The following is a 19,680-nucleotide window of genomic DNA, read 5'->3' as shown; positions in this document are numbered from 1 at the left end:
TAGTGTAGAAAAGCTCCCAATCCTTTAAAAAAAAATCCAAAAAAAAATTAAAAAATTTATCTTTGCCTACATTAGGCCCTCTCTTTTTCTCTGATGGATCAGTACCATGACTTTTAACATGGTGTACGTTTATGAAATGGGAAAGCCAAAGAAACTAGTCTACAAGTGGACTTCGAAAGTAGAACCTAACAGGAAAAGTGAACGTATCTTTACTTTTTTTTTTTTTTTTTTGTGGAACATAATAATAATCCCAAATATTTGATTTGTAAAGAAAGTTTGGCTGTTTAAAAAAAAGTAAACATATAAACAGCATTATAAAACAAATAGGTCTAGGACGCCATTCTTGCTTTGAGCCGCGAATAAAAGATTGTTAAACTACCCGTAGTTTAAAGATTGTTAAACTACCCATAGAAATTGGAGGATCAATGGCAATATTTACCAAAAAGAGAGAAGAAAATGAGTCGGTGGTAAAATAGCTACAATGATAATTGATGTGAAGCCTTTTTCCAATGTATAATAACAAAGATCAACTTCAAATATCCCATTAAGAGGGCCACAGGTTTCTAATAAAATTGTTTCAGAAACGAAAATGGCCCGATGGTCGAATGAGGTTGGGCATCACTAGTCTAGACCAACAACAATTAATCTGTGATTATTCTGAACCAGATGGAAAAATTGGGGGGGGGGGGGGGGGTGTTGGATATCTGGGTGAATGTCACCATAATCATTCGTTAGAATTTATTTAAAAAAAAAAAGAAAAAGTGGGGGAACAAACTGAATTCGAACTCATGACTCAAGCCCCTTTAGCCAACATACCAAACACTGTTAGTGGGGTGCTTTGAAAATATAAGAGCTGCTTGTTTCAAAGTTAAACTGGCAACCTATAAAGGGGACTAATTCAGTCAAGTACAACTTTTTTTCCCTTGTTCGAGATACCAAACATAATAATTGGTTAATGTTTTTTTATTGGTTCTTGTGTTGTGAGCTTAAAGAGATAATTGTACAAAACTTCAGCTTGTTCCGAGATTGGGTAAATAAATAACATTTACAAACATTTTACCTGACAGACATAATGAGTTGATATAAGCTTTGTCAAAAATACTGAGTCTTGCTATGAAAATATCATAAATCATTTTTAGTTCTTTTTCTATCAGACATTTACCACTGTGCAATAAAGTCAGTTTTCTTCAAGCTGGTGTTTTGTTTTTTTTAAGATGCTGATTTAAGGAACACAGGCTTCTAATCCTTCACAAATTTGACAGAAGGTGCACAGCTTTGTTAAAACATATTTATTTCAAGAACATAACAAGATCACAACAGTGTACAGGTTACACAAAGAACCAAACCTGTACATCTGACAATCAGTTTCAAACAAAATTTACAGCACAGCATTTTTGACCAGACTGATTGTTGCATGTGATTTAAGTGGACTTGGAAAAGTTACTGGTCTGGCTGACAATTGGATTATAAGCAATATTTGTACACATAACATTTTAAAATTTCTGTGAGCTAGTAGCATACAGCACTTACCTGTATTAAAAAAGATGGCTAGTGACAAAATGTCTTTAAAATATGCCCAGATTGAGTTTTGTTAAAGAATAAGTTTCACAATAATGATATCACATGAAGACCAACAATTGTCAATCTGCACAAAAATTCTCAAATGTTTTTAAGGTTATTGTTTGTTTTTGGTAAAAATATTTTCTTACACATAGTACTGTTCTAAATACCATAATGAAATGAAACCCTGAAAAGTGACAATACTCCTCCACCACACCAACTGACATTAGGTAGGCTACATTGATCACAACATAACATCATTTCACAACAAATATACTCAAGAGACTGACTTCACCATTAGACCATCCATTTATAGAAGCAGGAAATAGTGACAAAACATTAGTAGACTAACCTGACAGTTGTAACCTAAATAAGCTGTTTTATTAAATAGTGAAATCAATTGTAAACAAAAAGTTGAACAAAAAAAAGTATCCTTTTTAAGCAACATTTACGTGGTAACATCATGTACTACAAAACATCAGTGTCATTATATTACAACCAATGGAGTGAGACTGATGAAGAACATACATTTGTTAAGTTCTAGCGAAATGTATTTCACCACTTGGACAATGTCACTAACACTCACACACATGTCAAATTTGAATCAATAAATTAAAATGAAATGCATCTTTATATACACAAACATCTTAAAGAAGCAAACACATACAAATGGAAATAAAAGCAGAGAAATAATGGAAAGGGGGATTCAAATTTTTCACCAATGATTTTTACATCACAGGGTCATGATACACAAGTTCAAGTAACTGAAAGGAAAGAAATAAGACTAACTACTATCACATTTTGTAGTAAGGTAATGAATGAACCTGTGGATTCTGTATCAAGCAACTCTACATTGCACTTATATTTCGCTCATCAATTAGCATTGTCAGAGAAATAGTTTGCTACCAACATTAAGCTACTCAACTAGGTGATTCAACTTTAGATGGCTATGACAACAAACTAATGAATTAGCACTAGATATATTAGAACTAGCCAATCCACTTCTTCACATTACTTAGAGTGAGATTTACAAACAACAAGTACATCAACAAATAGACTACAGTCAACAAATTGGGGTGAGTTGTCTAGATGTGTGGCCTTGCTATTCTAGGCACTAGAATAATCTGTCCTTGAGGGTGAACACCTGGCATAGCTACATGATGCATGCCAGGTACAAGACCATGAAATTGGGCATTTTGAACAGCCTGAGCTTGGGCCACCTGCAGTTGAGCAGCTTGAGCCTGGGCTGCCTGGGCATGGGCATGTGCCTGAGCCTGTGCTTGGGCCTGGGCAGCCATCATATGAGTGACATACTGAGCACTGGTGACAGCAATGCCAGGATGTGCTGCCATTTGCACCTGGTGAGGATGCAAAGCACCGTGAGGTAGCATGACATGCTGGGCCATGGGAGAGGCCTGAAGTGCAGGGTGAGGCATGGCAATCACAGGAGCCCCAGCCTGATAGGGGATTGATGGTGTAGCATAGGCCACCTGTCCATTGGGGAGCTGCACCAACTGGGGTTGGGCTGAGGCCATCAACTGCTGGTGATGATGAAGCTGTGCTGCATGTGAAGCTAGGTGAGCTGGGTGGACTAGATGAGGTGTAGACACTAGGCCGTAGGTTGCAGGGGATGCAGCCACTTGGTGTGGGATCACAACTGTTGGCTGCTGAACTAAGGGAGACTGAGTAGCTTGCATTAAAATGGCTGAGCCCGGTTCAACACTCACTTCTTCAACCACCTGAAGTGCAGCTTCTTCCATCTCCTTTTGCTCAGCGGCCAATTTGGCTTCATCCTCTTTTTTCTTGGCCAGCTCTTCTTCATCTTCATCACTACTCTCTGGTTCACCTTTGGCTTGATGTTCTTGTTTGCGCTGTTGTTTCTTGGCATGTTTCTGGGCCTGCTCCTGATGACAAGCAAAACATTGTTAAATTGTAGCTTCAAAAATATTTTCTTGTCAAATTATTTTATTGAATACAATGCTTGTTAGTTGTAATTTTGGCAACTGACACCTAAGCTTTACGATATATAGTATAGTACTATTTTTAAAAAAAGGTTTCGAACTGGCAACATCAACTTTTTGGTCATTTGTATCCACTAATCAAGGATATTCGAGACTGGTCCAACATTCGCATACACATAAAACTAGGTGGGGAAAAAAAGTCACCAAAAAAGCATGCTTAAATCAGCTACCAGGGCACTTTAAGAGGATCAAAAGCTAGCACATTTTTGGCACTTCAGCACAATTTAGGCCATGTTGGGAGTAGTAAAAGTAAGTTTGTCCGTTGAAGTCAATGATGCCCACTTCTGTCATCAAACGGGGCATGCCATTATAGCTGGTACCAGTCCCTGTAAAAATGGCAATTTCTTTTCCAAAGAAAGTTGAGCCAGTGAGAAGGCTACTTTACACTTTGAAATATAAATGAATGGAAATTAATGTCACCTCACCTATATAATTTTCATAAGAAAGGTGAAATATTAGACATTACCAATAATGTTACTAAGACAAGCTGAATAGAATAAAAGATTTACATCATCTAAGGAAGGATACTGGAATGTATTAACTAAGCAACTAACCTGCAGTTTCCTATATTGCTCAGCTTGTTCTGGTGGAATAAGAGGTGCCATAGGTTTGATTTCTTCCTTTTTTGGAGGAGGGGGAGGTTGTGGAGTAGGTGGCTTTGGTGGGGGAAGTGGAGGAGGTTCAGCTGAGTCTGTTTTGGAAGAGTCAGATGCTGCAGAAGTTCCTGGAGGTGGTCCTGGGAAATTGGGTGGGGGCTGACTTAGGTTAAGTAATGGATTTCTTACATTTGGACCTCGTGGGTATGAAGGCATGCCAGGTCTTTGTGGTGGATACTGTCCAGGTGGGCCAGACATTGGACCAGGTGGTCCCATTCGAGATCTAGGGCCCTGACCAGGCATTGGGGGACCCATGCGGGGGGGACCCATTCTTGGGCGAAGTCCCATGGGGCCTGGAGGTCCCATCATTCCTGGTCTGGGTCCTCTCATTCCTGGAGGACCATGCATTCCAGGAGGGCCTCGCATTCCAGGAGGGCCTCTAGGTCCTCTCATAGGACCTCTCATGCCTAGAGGTCCCATGGGACCCATCGGTGGTCTTGGTCCTCTAGGACCCATAGGTCCATTAGGTCCCATTCTTGGACCCATGCCAGGTCGAGGTCCAAACCTTGGATCATGAAACATCCTAGGAGGTGGGCCCCTGTATCCTGGCATTGGTGGACCTCTCATGCGAGGATGCATACCAGGATGTCGCAATGGTGGATGATGATATGGGTCATGGTTATAGTCATACTCTTCCTGGCACTCATCCCCATAACTTTGGTCATACTCCCATCCTTCAAAGTCAAAGCTATCATAGGTGTCTTCAAAGAATGATGGATCATTATAAGGGTCACAAACTTGCTCCAATGAGGGATCAGTAGGAGCAACAGTTCCATCAGGAGTAGCAGTGGTCAATGTTGTCACAGCCATTGAGTCAGCAACACAGTTAGTGATAGAAGATGTGACTGATGTTCCAGGTCCAGAGACTTCCTTCACATCAGACTTTGTTTTGTCCCCTGTATCAGGAAGTGGAATATCTATCAGGCCAGTGTCTTCTTTTTTCTCTTTCTCATTCTGATTTGATGCTGATGTAGGCGAATCTTTCTGAGGTAGAGGTATATCTTCTGGCGGTCCACCAGCCCCTCCTGAAATCCCACTTGTAGATCCACTTTTACCTCCTGCAGTACTGCCAGTTACTGGTGCTACAGTTATTGTTGTAATAGATGGTGTTAAGACAGGAGATTTCAAGATTTTTCTCAGTTTACTTCTTGGGCTTCTAGATTTACCACTTCGCGAGTGAGAGCGAGATATGGATCTACTGTAGCTTCTAGAATGAGAATATGACCGACTACGTGACCAGCTAGAACTAGAGCGACTGGTGTAGCTATGACTTCGGCGTCTTCTAGAAGATGACCTCCTGTGATGATGGCGATGACGAGAACGACTACGACTATAACTCCTAGAAGATCGACTAGGTGACCGTGAATCATCACTATATCTGGATTCATCTGTGTAACTTCTATAAGAGTCAGACCTAGATCTGTTAGACCTTGACCTAGATCGAGACCTGGATGACCAGTCAGAAGAACTAATAGAATGCCTGCTACTGCGGCGGTGACTCCTTGACTCTCGCTGAGACTTAGTGTTGGAGGTTACAGAAACTTCTTTGTTGTTGTTATCAGCATCAACTTTGTTCTTGCTGTGATCAGGACCAGTAGTAGCTGGTTTTGTGACATGATTACCACTTATACTACTCTGAGATATTAAAGTCTTAGACAAAGCTATTTTGCCATTTATAGGCTTGGTCTCCAGTTTAGACTTTTCATCTTCAGAAAGTGACGTGGGACCATTAGGGGTTAATGTTTTCTTCAAAACATCTTCACCTTCACTTTCACTGGTATCCCATTTACTTTTGGTACCCTCCCCTTCCTCTTTATGTTCATAGAACCCTTCCATTTTGCTCCACGTGTCCTTATCCGTTTCTGTTTGTTCACACTTAGCAATCTTGGCTGGGGTAAGTGCATCAGATATGCTGGCTGATCGTTTGCGACCAGCTGAAAGATCTCCATTAGGAGTCTTAGCCACATCTTTGCTAACATTTTCACATGACAACTCTTTTTTTACTTGGACAGAATCTTTGGCCCCTGGAGTCTCTTGTTTTTCTTCTTCTTTTTTATTAGATTTAGATGAAAGTGTTTCATCAGTCTGACCTGTGTTTTCACTTGGGATCTGCTCATGTCCAGCATTCTTTTTGGCTCGCCGTTTCTTAGAACTGGATGGTCTAAATCTTTTCATCTTTGGTTCACCAGTGACCTCCTGTTCATTACCAGAATGCTGCTCCTGTGCTTCTTCTTCATCATTGTAATCAATCTTTACCTTTGGCTCCTTAGCATTGACTAAATCAATATTGCTAAGTGATTTGGCTTTTTCTGAAGCACTCTGAGCTCTAGCTTTCTCTGATCTAGAAGTTGGTTTCCTGTGTTTTCTCTTATGTTTTTTGTGTCTTCTGGATGAAGAAGCTTTGTCCCCATTCACAACAGCATCACTTCCTTCTTTCTTTTCAGTCTTAGAGCTTTCAGTTGCTTCTCCTTCTTTGTCTGCATGGCTTCTTTTCCTTTTCGATCTCTTTTTACTCTTATTCTCTCCATCTTCTCCTTCTTTCTCAACACCTTCGACTGTTTCATTCTTTTTACTCTTATGTCTTCTCTTTCGCTTCTTTCTTTTCTTCTTTTTCTCTTTACCCTTCTCTTCCTCTTCTGGGGCCTTCTCTACTCCATCTTCCTCTTTTTTAACTTCTTCTCCTTTTGACTCTCCTTCTTTTGCTTTGCTACTTTTCTTATGTTTGTGTTTTTTTCTGGAGTGTTTGTGTCTTGGTTTGTGGGTTTTCTCTGTCCCTTTCACCTTCTCTTCAACTACTGATTCAGTCTTGTTGACATCCCCAGCCTCATCTGTTGCCACCTTCTCAAGATCATCTTTCACACCTTCAGATTGACCTGTTTCTGGGATGGTATCTGCAGCCTTGGGACTATGAGCTTCTGTAGTCTTATAAATCTCTTTGAAATTAAACTGTAAAGGGTTGCAACTATAATGGATTTGGGGCATAGCTTTGGTGTACTTGATAGTTTCCACTGGCCAATCAATTTCTTCAACTGGCTCTTTAGCTAGTTTTACTTTGACAAAGTTTTCTAATAGACGAGGATTAGCTGATTGTGTAGCACCAGGTGAAGATAAGGGAACTGGCTCCACTGAACTTTCATCCGTTTGCCTGGTAACAATGTGACCACTGCATTAATACAAAAAAATTACTATTGATACTAAATAATATTTTCAACAGCTAGAGAGATCATTTGTTTATATAAGCAAGCTAATTTAATCTTGTTTAAAGTTATTAATGTCTGAGTTTAATCCTATTTATCACTGATTTTTTGAAAAGCCTAGTGAGTGAATGCAGTTTTAAAATGTGTCTTGAAATTTCACATCAAAAAGTTTGTTTTATTTTACCAGTGTTTAAGAAAACCCTAAACATTCAAAAGACTTAGAACCTTGAGCCTTAGAACCTTATAATAATCAAATGCGAAGACAATTGTTTGATAACAGGTTGTCATGGTTTGTTTTATTTACCAGTATTTAAGAAAACCCTAAACATTCAAAAGACTTAGAACCTTGAGCCTTAGAACCTTATAATAATCAAATGCAAAGACAATTGTTTGATAACAGGTTGTCATCGTTACTTTTCATTTGAAGAAAAAAACAAGACCTTCCTAATTTTATGTTTTGTTTGTGTATCAAACTGAGTTACATATACACATATCAAGGGCTCAGTAATTGTACCTTTTTAGTATTTCTTCTGTACTCTCAACAAGTGTCAGCATCTTTGTTGGTAGGACTTCTACTGACTCCAGGTCATCTTGATTGAATGCTGATGGTGCTGTGGAGATTTTGTTGGGGATCTTGCTGATAGAAAATGAAACACTGCCTTTGTTAAGTTCTGTTACTTCTTTACCACTCACACTGTAGACACCAGAAAACAATATCATTAATTTACAAAATACACATTAAAAACAAATATGAATTAGACTATTTTGGGGACTAAACGAATTAACAGAGCAGCTTAGTTTTAGCCATAAAAAAATTAAAAGTCATTTTAAAAAATCATGAACATTATTGTTAAAAACTTATTGCATACATTTTTTAATTCAGAATTCTTTTTTTTTTGGCGGGTGGAGGTTTAATATTTTAATTTAAAGTAATAAATGATCAGCTAATGGGTGTGTGCCCTGTGTGATTTCAAAAGACTGATATTGAAGACAAGACAAGTAACAATTTTTAGGGAAAAATAGAGCTGCAATGGACTAAAAAAAAACTGGTTGATGATAAACTGGAGCAGCAATGGACTAAAAAATCTGGATGATGGTAGACTGGAGCAGCAATGGACTAAAAAAAATCTGGATGATGGTAGACTGGAGCAGCAATGGACTAAAAAAATCTGGATGATGATAGACTGGAGCAGCAATGGACTAAAAAAATCTGGATGATGATAGACTGGAGCAGCAATGGACTAAAAAAATCTGGATGATGATAGACTGGAGCAGCAATGGACTAAAAAAATCTGGATGATGATAGACTGGAGCAGCAATGGACTAAAAAAATCTGGATGATGATAGACTGGAGCAGCAATGGACTAAAAAAATCTGGATGATGATAGGCTGGAGCAGCAATGGACTAAAAAAATCTGGATGATGATAGACTGGAGCAGCAATGGACTAAAAAATCTGGATGATGATAGACTGGAGCAGCAATGGACTAAAAAAAATCTGGATGATGGTAAACTGGAGCAGCAATGGACTAAAAAACAAAAGGGATAATGTTATATTTGTTTTACATTCTGTAGATTGAAGTCAATTAGGAGAGGGAAAAAGACTTTGAAACCATTTGTTCCACTGTGGTACTGAGTTGAAATACTAGTAAAGTAGAAAGAAAAGTTCCTCTTTCGGACCTTGAAATACTGCTGTGTTAAAATGCCCCGATCTAAAGTTTGTATACTATCAAGGAGCATACCTTTTGTCTGGTGTTGGGCTATTTGGTAACAGGATAGTATTGAGATCTTCCACAACATTCTGAAACAAATCAAAGAAGACTTAAGACTTGTATCACACTGTAAACAGTAGGTCTAAGCCATAATTTATTTAGATTATACTTCACTCACTTTCTCTTCCTTAGGACTGCTACTGACAGGAGCTTTTGGGCTGCCTAATGGCAAGGGTACATCTTCTGTTTTCAAAGGAGGTGGAATCTCAATTTCTGACACATCAATCTGGGTTGATTGAAATACAAATGTCCATTTTATATTCTTTTTTTTATTCACAACTTAGAGAAAAAGACAAAAATAAAGGAGATTAACAAGACACCTACCTTATCTGGTAGAGGAATGACAATAACAGCCCAGTCATTGGTCACAGTTTCAGACTGAATAGTGTCACCACTAGAAGATGCTGTGTCTAAGGGTTCCTTGACAGCCACTTTGTGGGCTTGCTCTTCTGCTAGTTGTATGCTCTAGAAATAAAATAAATATTCAAGTTATCATTTTGAAAGTGTTTCATACACTCTAATCTACAGCAGAAGGATATCTGTGGAGGCTTTACTTCTGCCAAAGAGGTGCTGGTAAAATGCTATTCAGATTTGATTATTACAGAAAAAATCAAAGCATTTAATAAGAAATTTAAGAAAATTAGTTCTTCAAATGAGTTGTCAATCATCATTGCCCCTACCCAATACATATATAGTAAGTAAAAAATTAAAGTTCCCCTTTCAGACCTTGTGGTCTATAGGGCAGATGATGTAAAGGTCATCTGTTTCTGTGGCCTATGGTTAATAAGGGTGTCATGGTGTCATGTGGCCAGCACAACGACCAACCGCCTTTACTTTTCCCAAACTAATGTCAGGTACCCATTAGAGCTGGGTGGACTCAGAGGCGCCCGAAGATCCCGAAATTAAAGATCCCAGTCTTCACCAGGATTCGAACCCCGGTCCCCAATTCGGAAGCCAAGCGCTTTACCGCTCAGCCACCATATATACGCACATATTTACTTAACGAAAAAAAAAAATTTTTTTTTTCTTTTATAAATTAATCTACAAAATATTTTATGAATGGTTTAATAAAGCCATTAATAATTAATAACTAAGTAATTATAATGTAAAAAAAAAAAGTGTTAGAAAAAGTACAGGGTGTGCTTATTTTTGGTCAAATTTTTTAAAAAGTGTCTTTCTATGCCAATGCCACCATGAAAGTGTCTCAAGTTTGGAATCAATATGATGTTAATAAACAACAATAATTCTTAAGACTCCTACATTGATACAAATGACTCTGGTCTCAAGGCAGCTTCAAATAACATTTGGACACATTTTTCTACAATTGGACATTTTTTTGAGAATAGGAATTACATTATTTGCAGAGCATCCATCTTTGGCTAAAAGCCACAGCCAGTGAAATCCAGCTATAATTCCTTTGCTTGAGCAGCCAATGTTGCAGCCAGCAAATCCCAACCCTGTGACATAATTAACCAATGACACAGCCTGAGATTCAGTTTCCTAAAGCCACCAGTCTAAGATAAGGGAAATACAATCTAACTCACTGAATCTGACATTTCAAATACAAATACAGGTACCCCTACCTTATCCAATCATTCAATAAATATTCATAAATGATTGTATTCAATTTGTATCCTTCTTATCCTTTGACATTGATGTGCCTGCATCATGCTTTTTTTTTCTGACCAAGTCAAAATAATATTTTTTTTAAATGTATGACAATAAAGGAAACCAAAATAAATTTAAAATAACTTGATGCACAAAGCTTAAAGTTATGTCATCACAACTGCCTTCACTATCAAACCCCTCTATCTATAATCAAACATTATTAACTACCATAGTATTTGAGTGTCAATCAGTAGTCTAGAACATTAATTTGACTAGATGGGGACATTTGACCCTCCACCAAATCCTTTTTGATTAATAAGGGTACATTTAATTTTTACGCAGTTTTTAAATATAAAATACTGAAAAGTAAACAAACATTTAACATTATTCAGCAACTTAAATTACGTGAACATTAAATATTTATACCTCGAGTATGATTTCTGAACCAGAAACAAGACTAGTATCAGAAGATTTAAGCAATGTCTTCTGTTTAGCAGCCTGAGATCTGGTAGTAGATCTTGTAAGAGCTTTGACTGGTGTCTTGATAGTGATTTTAGGCTCAGTTTTACTATGGGTCTGGGGAAGGAACAAATCAGAGCACATTAATACTGCTGCCACATAGATCTGCTTTTGGTAATAGGGCAGCAAGCTCTCTCCACAGAGATTGCTCACAGGTGACTTCCACAGCCTCTACCCAGGTGGAGCAAGGGAACTTTGGCTGAGTTTGGGAAAGATGTTTTGTCTTGTCCCAGAATATGTTCAGTGAATTTTATACATGTGATAACCACATCACTTAGTATCTGTGCAGGAAAGGATTTCACTTTTGGTAACATGATCTCAGTATGTTACTCCTAGGATTCTTCTCAGCCATTGTTGCTGTTTTCAACCTTTAATGGTCCATAAGGCAAGTAAATTCAACTCTGTGTATTATAAGCCAGCAAAACAGACTGCAATTACTTTCCCATTTTAAGCCAAGCTAATAGCTTTGAGATAGGCTAACCAAGACCTATAGTCAGAGAAAAAAATATGCATGCTTTCAATAGGATTTAACTCTGAGAATGCAAACCATAGCAACCATATTTCCATTGCCAGGGAAAGTCTTTTATTTACTGACTTCAAATTAAAATAAATCCTTACATATATACTTTTTTTCTAAAATCTAGTTAAACATGAAATACATTTTATAGCAGTCAGTGCAATTAACAACAAATTTCCAGCAAAAGGCTAAGTTTTAGCAACTGCCTTGCAAATTATGACTTTTGTAATGCATTTACAGAAAAAACTTAACATGGACTTACCTTCACATTAACACCAGCCTTAGTGATAGAAGTTTTACTTTTCCCCAAAACCTCTTGAGACAATACTGAAGGGTCACTGGTCTTCACAGTATTTAAGTTGCACCCTTTGTCTGCAACACTAGAAGTTGTGGCACTACTGCCTGGTCCAGAGGTCTGTCAATAGAAAAGATATTAACTCAAAGCATTAGCATTTTTTTCACATACTTTCTACAAGCTGTTCAAATACAAGGATGATGAAAGGGACAGATAGAAATACTTTTCTAAAGAAAACTTACAGATGTTGATTCCTCTCCTTCATTTGGGACTGTCTTGACAACATCTTTCTTTGGAGTCTTTCCTGTATCAAAGGAAAACAGATGATTATTAGAATCTAGCTAGAAATAGAATAATTTTATATAAGGTGACATAGCTGGCATTCAAAGACTTGCAGCAAATGGTGACTAAAACCTGATCATTAAGCTTCATCCCCAACTACACAAACAACAGAACTTAATATTAGATTTTTGTTTCTAATAATCAAGACAGTCTAAGGTTTCTATAACAATAATAAATACAAGTACAATTTCTCTCACAAGTTAGATTTTAGGTAGATAAGATTTTCTTAAAGAAGATTTTTAATTAAACTATGAAGAAACGTGTGACAACTTTATGTGGCTATAAATAGCTGTTTGGGAAAACAACATACATATAAAATGAAAGAGTTCTACATGTGAAGAATAGAGTATTCTTGCACAGACATGCGTGTTAGGCTAATGGAATTAGAAATGTCTATGTTTTTTTTTTAAATAATGATGCCATATTGGAAATAGAGACAATAAGAGATATGTACAAATATAAATAAAAGCTAACAGAACAGACCAAAGCATCAGAACCAGAAATATTTGCACCCATTAATTTATTCTACAATCAAATTATTAAGATCTCTGGAAACTAAAAACTTTTCTAAAGTAAAAAAAAAATTAGTTGACCTAAAATGACCAAAAGTTACCAGCAACTGGATAAGTCTAGAGATGCAAATACCATTGTCTCAAGAACCATAAGACACTGTTTTGTTTAAAGGATTTTGGTGCAAGAGATTATCTCATGAAATAATGTAAAAACAACTGACAAAGCAAGCTACAAAAACAACCATGTGCAGGGGCATCTAGTGCTTGTTGGTAAAGGAAAAAAAAAAAGAGAAAACCCACGCCAAATTTAGTACTTAGATGCAATCAAATAGTTTTAAACTTTGACCAATAAAGAACCATTTAGAGCAAGACGTTATGATTAAACAAATTTCACTTCTTGGTTATGTTTGGAAACATGAACAAATTAAATGAGAGACCAAAGTGGCATCATAGATAAAGTTAATATTCATTTATCCCTAAACTAATAAGCCTAATTATAATTAGTAAAAAAGTAAAAAAAAAGATCAAATGTTTATTTTATGAAAAAAGGAAAAAATGTAAGGAAAAAATGACTAAATAATGTTATACAAAGCTAGAAATATTTGAATCTGCACTTCCCAGTACTAGCTAGCTTCTTTTCAATGTGGTTAAGGACTTAGTAAGATATAAGTGGGTTTCAGGTTAATACTGTTCTTGAACAAATGGTGGTGAATATATACATTACTGAAATATTTTCTAAACAAACATTTAAGTGTCATAAGATGGATGGCCAGGGTTATGTGGATTTATTTTTTACAGCACTTCATTGCCTATATATTGATCAATGAACACAAAGAATGATGGAAAAACTTCCTAACTTGCTTTAGAGACTTTTAGTATTAACAGTATATAAAAAATTCTACTACTAAATTTTAAAAGTGTACTATATTAAATAAGTAGGGTATGTCACTACAGCATGTTTGGCGTGGAAGTTACGAAATCCATCATTGGCTTAACAACAGCCTAAGTTTCAGAACATCATGGCTAAAACAATTGGTAACCAGATCCAGCCACGACCATCAAATCAGCGTATACAGGTGACGGATTAATAAGACAGGAAGGCAATTTGCTTGTTGTGTTGTTTTACCAGGACAACACACAAAGATAGATAGATACAAGTTGTGTTAGTAGTATGAATCCAGATATGGTTACAAGGGAACAAAATACAATGCCATTTCACTGGTTGATTCTCTTCTTAGTACATTGACTGGCTTGTAAAACATGCAAACAAAAGTTTCTCTCAAAACACTGATACACATCTAAACTACGAGCAATATATCGGAGCAACTATATAGATAAATATGTATAACTTCTATCAAAAGTGAAAGAATTTGGGGATAGAGAAGAAAGTGAAAAGAACAAAAAAAATTGATGATTAAAAGAAAAACATGACATGTATCACAATACCATTCATGCTGCTTGACTAGACAGATTCTGACAAAAATCCCCTCACCAGATTCTATAAGGGTCAGTTTGTTTTGTTCAAAGCAAAGCAGCTAAGAATAATAATAAGTATATTTACAAGCATCGGATTTCAGATGTAAAAAAATAAACACTGCCCAAGTAGAAAGTGTGTTAGTTATAAATCAAATGATCTAAAACTGACAACTTGAAAAACACACAACATTAACAAAAGTATTTTATAGAAGTGACTTTGAGGTAACAGGTACAATTTTAGATCAACAACTTTTCACACTACATTACTGTACAATTTAATTGCATTAAGTCAATAATTCTGTAAACATTGTTTGCTTTCAATTAAACAAATAATAATTTTTTTTTTATTTAAGAATACCAAAGAAAAAATAAACTTGCACATTAAAATTTATTTTACACAGCAAAGCTATTATTCTAAGTTAAACTAGCAACAAAGTTAAGCTTTGTTTTGTGTGAAATCAACTTACATCTAAGCTAGAATTATTTTGACACAACAAGAGTAGCTCATGGATTCATGTATGAATTATAACTCTAAAATAAAGCTTTAAAAAAAATAGTAATACATAGGTTCTTGTTAAAAAAAAAAATCTAACAATGTGCATTTAGGAAACCAATGTTCCCATCAGACAACAGTGTTATGTCTTAGAAACATTACACTAAATAATGATAGCTTAACTAGTATTACCTGTATCATATTATAAAACAATTAACCATTGGGTTCACTTGCCTACACAGTACTCATTGATTATTTAATAAACTGACAAAGTACGAGTTTAATGACTTAAATTTAATGAGAAAGAAACCTTTTTTTTAATTCTTTAGTGAATTTTAAGGATGAAGAATAAAATAGAAATAATTAACCTTTACACAATGATTCTTACAATTTGTGTCAATAAAAAACTTGTCAAAAGTTACTCAGGCCAATGGTGAAAGAGCACACATCATGCTATCAAGTTAATGTAAGTGTAGTAAGCTATGTATAATCACCTTAGTTTGAAAGATGTTGGAATCTTCCTGTGAATTAGCACTAAGACATCAATGGAAGAAGAAATAATAGACGCTAATTGTCTAGTTTCAACTTTTTATGTCCACTTTGAGATATTTTTAAGTGTGCCCAGTTTGCAAACAAAACAAAAAGTCTGAATAATTTTGATTTGATTATAACATAACGAATTCTTTTTAACACTTTCATACTAAACCTTGTAGTATTTTAATATTTTGTCACTAAATCTTGACATCTTTAAAAAAAAAATTAATAATTAAATTCTTTAAACTTTTAGCTCTTAGAAAAAGGAAATTTAAAGTGACCACTCTTAATAGATATTTTATCTCAATTGTTTCAGACTCATAAAAATAAAAAGAAAGATAGCCCTTGTTAAATGGTTTTTAACAAATTAAGGCACAACATAAAAAAAAAAAAAAAAAAAGACAGCTGGATTTAGTTAAAATACAAACTGCTCTAATAAAGCTGGTTATAGATTACAATGGACTGAAATGCTAACATGCACCTGATTTCATCATTTCTCATGTTTGAGTGATTTCATGTTTGATGATTGTCTTTACGAATATTATTTTGATCTAACATAATGTGATTTCTTTCTACAATTTAATCATCTTAGAACTAATTCATCACACATTCAAGTGTGTTTCTAAGCCCTAAATTAAATAATAAAACAGCTACCCACAGCCAACCTAAATGTCCAATGCTTAAATAATAAAAGTATAAATAAGTATACACTCTCTGCAAGCTATCTACACCACAATGAAGAAGAGGAATAAAACAAGCATGAGGGTTAGCTTGCCAATACTTTGAAACCTTTTAATGTAGAAAGATACTTTCATCTACATCTAGTGAATGAAACAAAAATTGTAAAGCAGCATAACCAGTGCATTGGATGGACTTCACATAGAACTCAATTCAAGTTGAAATAAAAACAAACTCTTCAATTTCTTTTTAACAACAATATAGAATCTTAATAATAAACAAAACTTTGTCTTAAAAAAAAAAAAGGAACACAATACTGCTAGCATTAGTTAATCCTTTCTCTTAAGAAGTAAATGTTTTAACAACTAATGACTAACACTAAAAGTGTAAAGCATCTAATGTAAATCTACTACTCAACATCGGACTTAAAAACTAATTGAAATAGCAAAACAATGAATCATTCTCGGTTAAGAACACAAAACAACTTTGTATGGCTTGAAGCAACTGCACTTCCAATTGGTTATGGGAACAACAGATTAATCAAGTTACTATGAGGAGTGCAGGCAACACAGTAGGCGTTCAGATAGAACCAACAAAAAAAAATGTGTGTCTGCATTTAGCAAATGTAAGACACAGGGTGTATAAGAGACTATAAAATCTAGCAGTTTTGCTGCCGAATATAAAAAGTTGAATACAAAAAAAAGTGCCTCATTTAGCCACCTCAATATCAGTGCCTCATTTAGCCATATCAATATCAATTTAACATTAAAATATTTCAGTCAACAGCAAGGTAAGACTCACTATTCTATTTTTTTTAAGTGGTATAAATAAGGCACATTGAAGAAAATTGTGTGATGGTTTGCATTACAAAAAATTGTTTAGGGTTTCTTTTCAAAGTGAATTTTGTTTGGTAGTTTTTTTTTACAGAATAAGCTAATCCAAAGCAATAGTAAATCTCAGCAACAAAATCTGCATTCAAAAAAATCTTTGTATCTATTTCTCTTTGTTAAAATATTACCAGAACCCAAAACAATATTTATGAATACAAAATATAAATATATATATATATGAAGTGTACTATGTAAACTCAAAGTGGATGTTATGTGATGTTTTACAATGATATATAGATGAAATGATGTGTCAATGCCAGGGATGCCGTTACTGTTAGGACAATGATACAACAGAAAAATTAAAGCAAGAACACTAAGAACTGCGGATGCGTTAAAAATGAATTTTTAAAAGTTAAGAAAAAAAATAGTTTGTAGTAAAAAAAAAATATAATAATAAATCTACAACTCCGAAGTACCTCATGGATCACCTAAAAAAAACATCAAAATATCAATGAAACAATGTTTTGAAATACATGAAAAAAATGAGTGTTGAAAATAAAAGTGGCCGGACTAAAGAAATGAAATTAAACTTGTACACAATCATGCAAAGTTGTTTTTTTTCTTTTCTCTCTGTCAACAAAAATTTATGTCAGCTTCCTATGCTTTCATGAAATAGCAATTTTATCATTAAACAGTCTGAACTAATCTATAAACACCCCTTTGAGATTTAAGAATTCGGCACACTACACTCTGAAATAATCTATAAACACCCCTTTGAAATTTAAGAACTAGGCACACTAAAGTCTTAATTTTTTTTTAAATCCTTTTTTTTAATCAGCCTTACCTTATCATTTGTTAATTTGAAATTACGTCTCAATTTATCCAAATATTCTTTCAAAATGTGTTTTGTTTTTTCAAAGAGTGCAAAAATGTATGATGCTAAAAGTAAGCTAAGTTACTATGGAACATGTAGTAGTGTAGTACAACTCACCTGAGACCATCACTCCATAGAGTGACTTAGATTCTATTTACTTACCCCTCAACTTCAATCCTTACATCTTACTAATTCAATCATTACAAATTATCTTTTTTTTTTTTCATTTTACATTTTTGGTTAAGATTTTTTGGTGTGTCTCCTCAATTGTTTATTTGGATTCTAAACTAAACATGAACAACTTAGCATTACACACTTTCCAACCGCCAAAAATTGTTAGTGTTAACAGGAAATGTTTAAATAAATACAGAAAAAAAAAAGTTAAAATGACAGGGAGTGGAAGATGAATGAACACAAATTGATCATCAAACAAGAAGGTAACCTACAAATAAAATACACATTTAAAAACAAACTGTCAATGAATAAAAAATACCAACAAACCAGACAACATATACAAATGATGCACGAGTCACAATAAGCAAAAGATCATGGAGATGAATATTTTATTTTGCTTAATTTTTTTCTTCTACAATAAAAAATTATTTTTTTTCAAAGCGATGCTGAAACTTTTTTAAAAAATTGTCTCAACACCAAGAAAGTCTAACTGAAGTGCATTAGCTATACAAGTTATCACCATGCATAAGGACAATTAAAATGAGTACACATTTCATAGCAAAAAAAATGCAGCATATATTTAGCATGACCTTTTGCTGTGATATCAATAAGAATTGTTTCATCTTATTTGTGTGAAGGGTGGACACAATCTTTTGAGAACAAACCCTCCCCCCTTCTTGTCACATGCACAGAAAAGCAAAATTAAATATAGATAATACTGAATCGCTGAACACAAACATAACTTTAAAAGAGTCTTTATATACCCAATAGGAATTATGTGTAAAAAGAGAACTTTTTAAAAAAGAAAATATTCTATTTGATGTAATGATAGATCAATCAAATTCAAAATGCGTTGTACACATCTATCAAAATGAACAATACATTATTACAGTAGTCTGTTCATGTACCTTAGTCAAACTCTTGATATAAATAAAGAAATTTTTGTTCAAGAAAAGGGTAATAAGCGTGCAACAGCAACTAACTGCAACTATTAATCAACTTCACTACATTGAGTGAATATTGATGGGAAACTGAAGTTTTATATTATGTTGAAAGAAAAAAATATTTGCCAATAAAATGTTACAGCAAAAACAGTATATGAACATTATAGAAAAATTAGATTTAACCACATAAATTGCTAAATATAGGTTACTCGTTTAACTAAGCTTTTTTTGAGTATGCAGTCTGAACTTTTTTTTATTTTAATGCCTACATTCTCATTATCTAGTAACTTAATCCTTTTATTTTTGTGTACAGCTCATAGCAAGAACATTAAAACAACATTAAGAACAGTTTCTTCAAAGAAATGATCTGTCATGTGCCATCATGCCTTATAGGTCATACTATGTCTTCCTGAAGCCTGCTATTATTTCAGGCAGAATATAAACATTTAATTGTGTACTGAGACAGGACTAGCATAGTTCTAGTTATTTTGATTTAGAATGAAGACTGAATAAAAGAATTAAATCTAAAGAAAAAAAAAAGAAAGCAGGCCCTATGAACAACTATAAAACAATTAATAAGGTATTAAAGCATGCAAAGCGTCAACCATGAGACAGGGTTATGATAATGGATACTCTGGATTAAGAAGATTAATATCTAAATCTTTCAACTTATCAAAAA

At 34.7% G+C, this 19,680-nt stretch overlaps 1 protein-coding gene across 4 annotated transcripts in view; it reads right to left on the bottom strand.

Annotated features, from left to right (window-relative positions):
- Positions 1-1,272: 1,272 nt before the first annotated feature.
- The window catches only part of LOC106051133 (NK-tumor recognition protein-like), a 34,091-nt gene continuing 15,683 nt past the window's right edge, over positions 1,273-19,680 (bottom strand). For 2 of the 4 annotated variants that reach the window (XM_056004011.1, XM_013206265.2), the window contains 9 exons: positions 12,387-12,448; positions 12,112-12,264; positions 11,240-11,389; positions 9,530-9,670; positions 9,324-9,431; positions 9,176-9,234; positions 7,949-8,128; positions 4,136-7,400; positions 1,273-3,464 (listed from right to left, as the gene is read on the bottom strand). In XM_056004011.1, coding sequence (XP_055859986.1) covers positions 2,646-3,464; positions 4,136-7,400; positions 7,949-8,128; positions 9,176-9,234; positions 9,324-9,431; positions 9,530-9,670; positions 11,240-11,389; positions 12,112-12,264; positions 12,387-12,448 — 4,937 coding nt within the window. In that variant the 3' untranslated portion in view covers positions 1,273-2,645. Of the gene's footprint in view, positions 3,465-4,135; positions 7,401-7,948; positions 8,129-9,175; positions 9,235-9,323; positions 9,432-9,529; positions 9,671-11,239; positions 11,390-12,111; positions 12,265-12,386; positions 12,449-14,490; positions 14,534-19,680 lie in introns of all 4 variants that reach the window. The other 2 variants (XM_056004009.1, XM_056004010.1) reach the window with 2 other exon arrangements.

This window comes from Biomphalaria glabrata, chromosome 11 (assembly GCF_947242115.1).
Source record: "Biomphalaria glabrata chromosome 11, xgBioGlab47.1, whole genome shotgun sequence".
NCBI classification, from domain to species: domain Eukaryota; kingdom Metazoa; phylum Mollusca; class Gastropoda; family Planorbidae; genus Biomphalaria; species Biomphalaria glabrata.
This window is presented reverse-complemented; position numbering and strand designations above follow the sequence as displayed.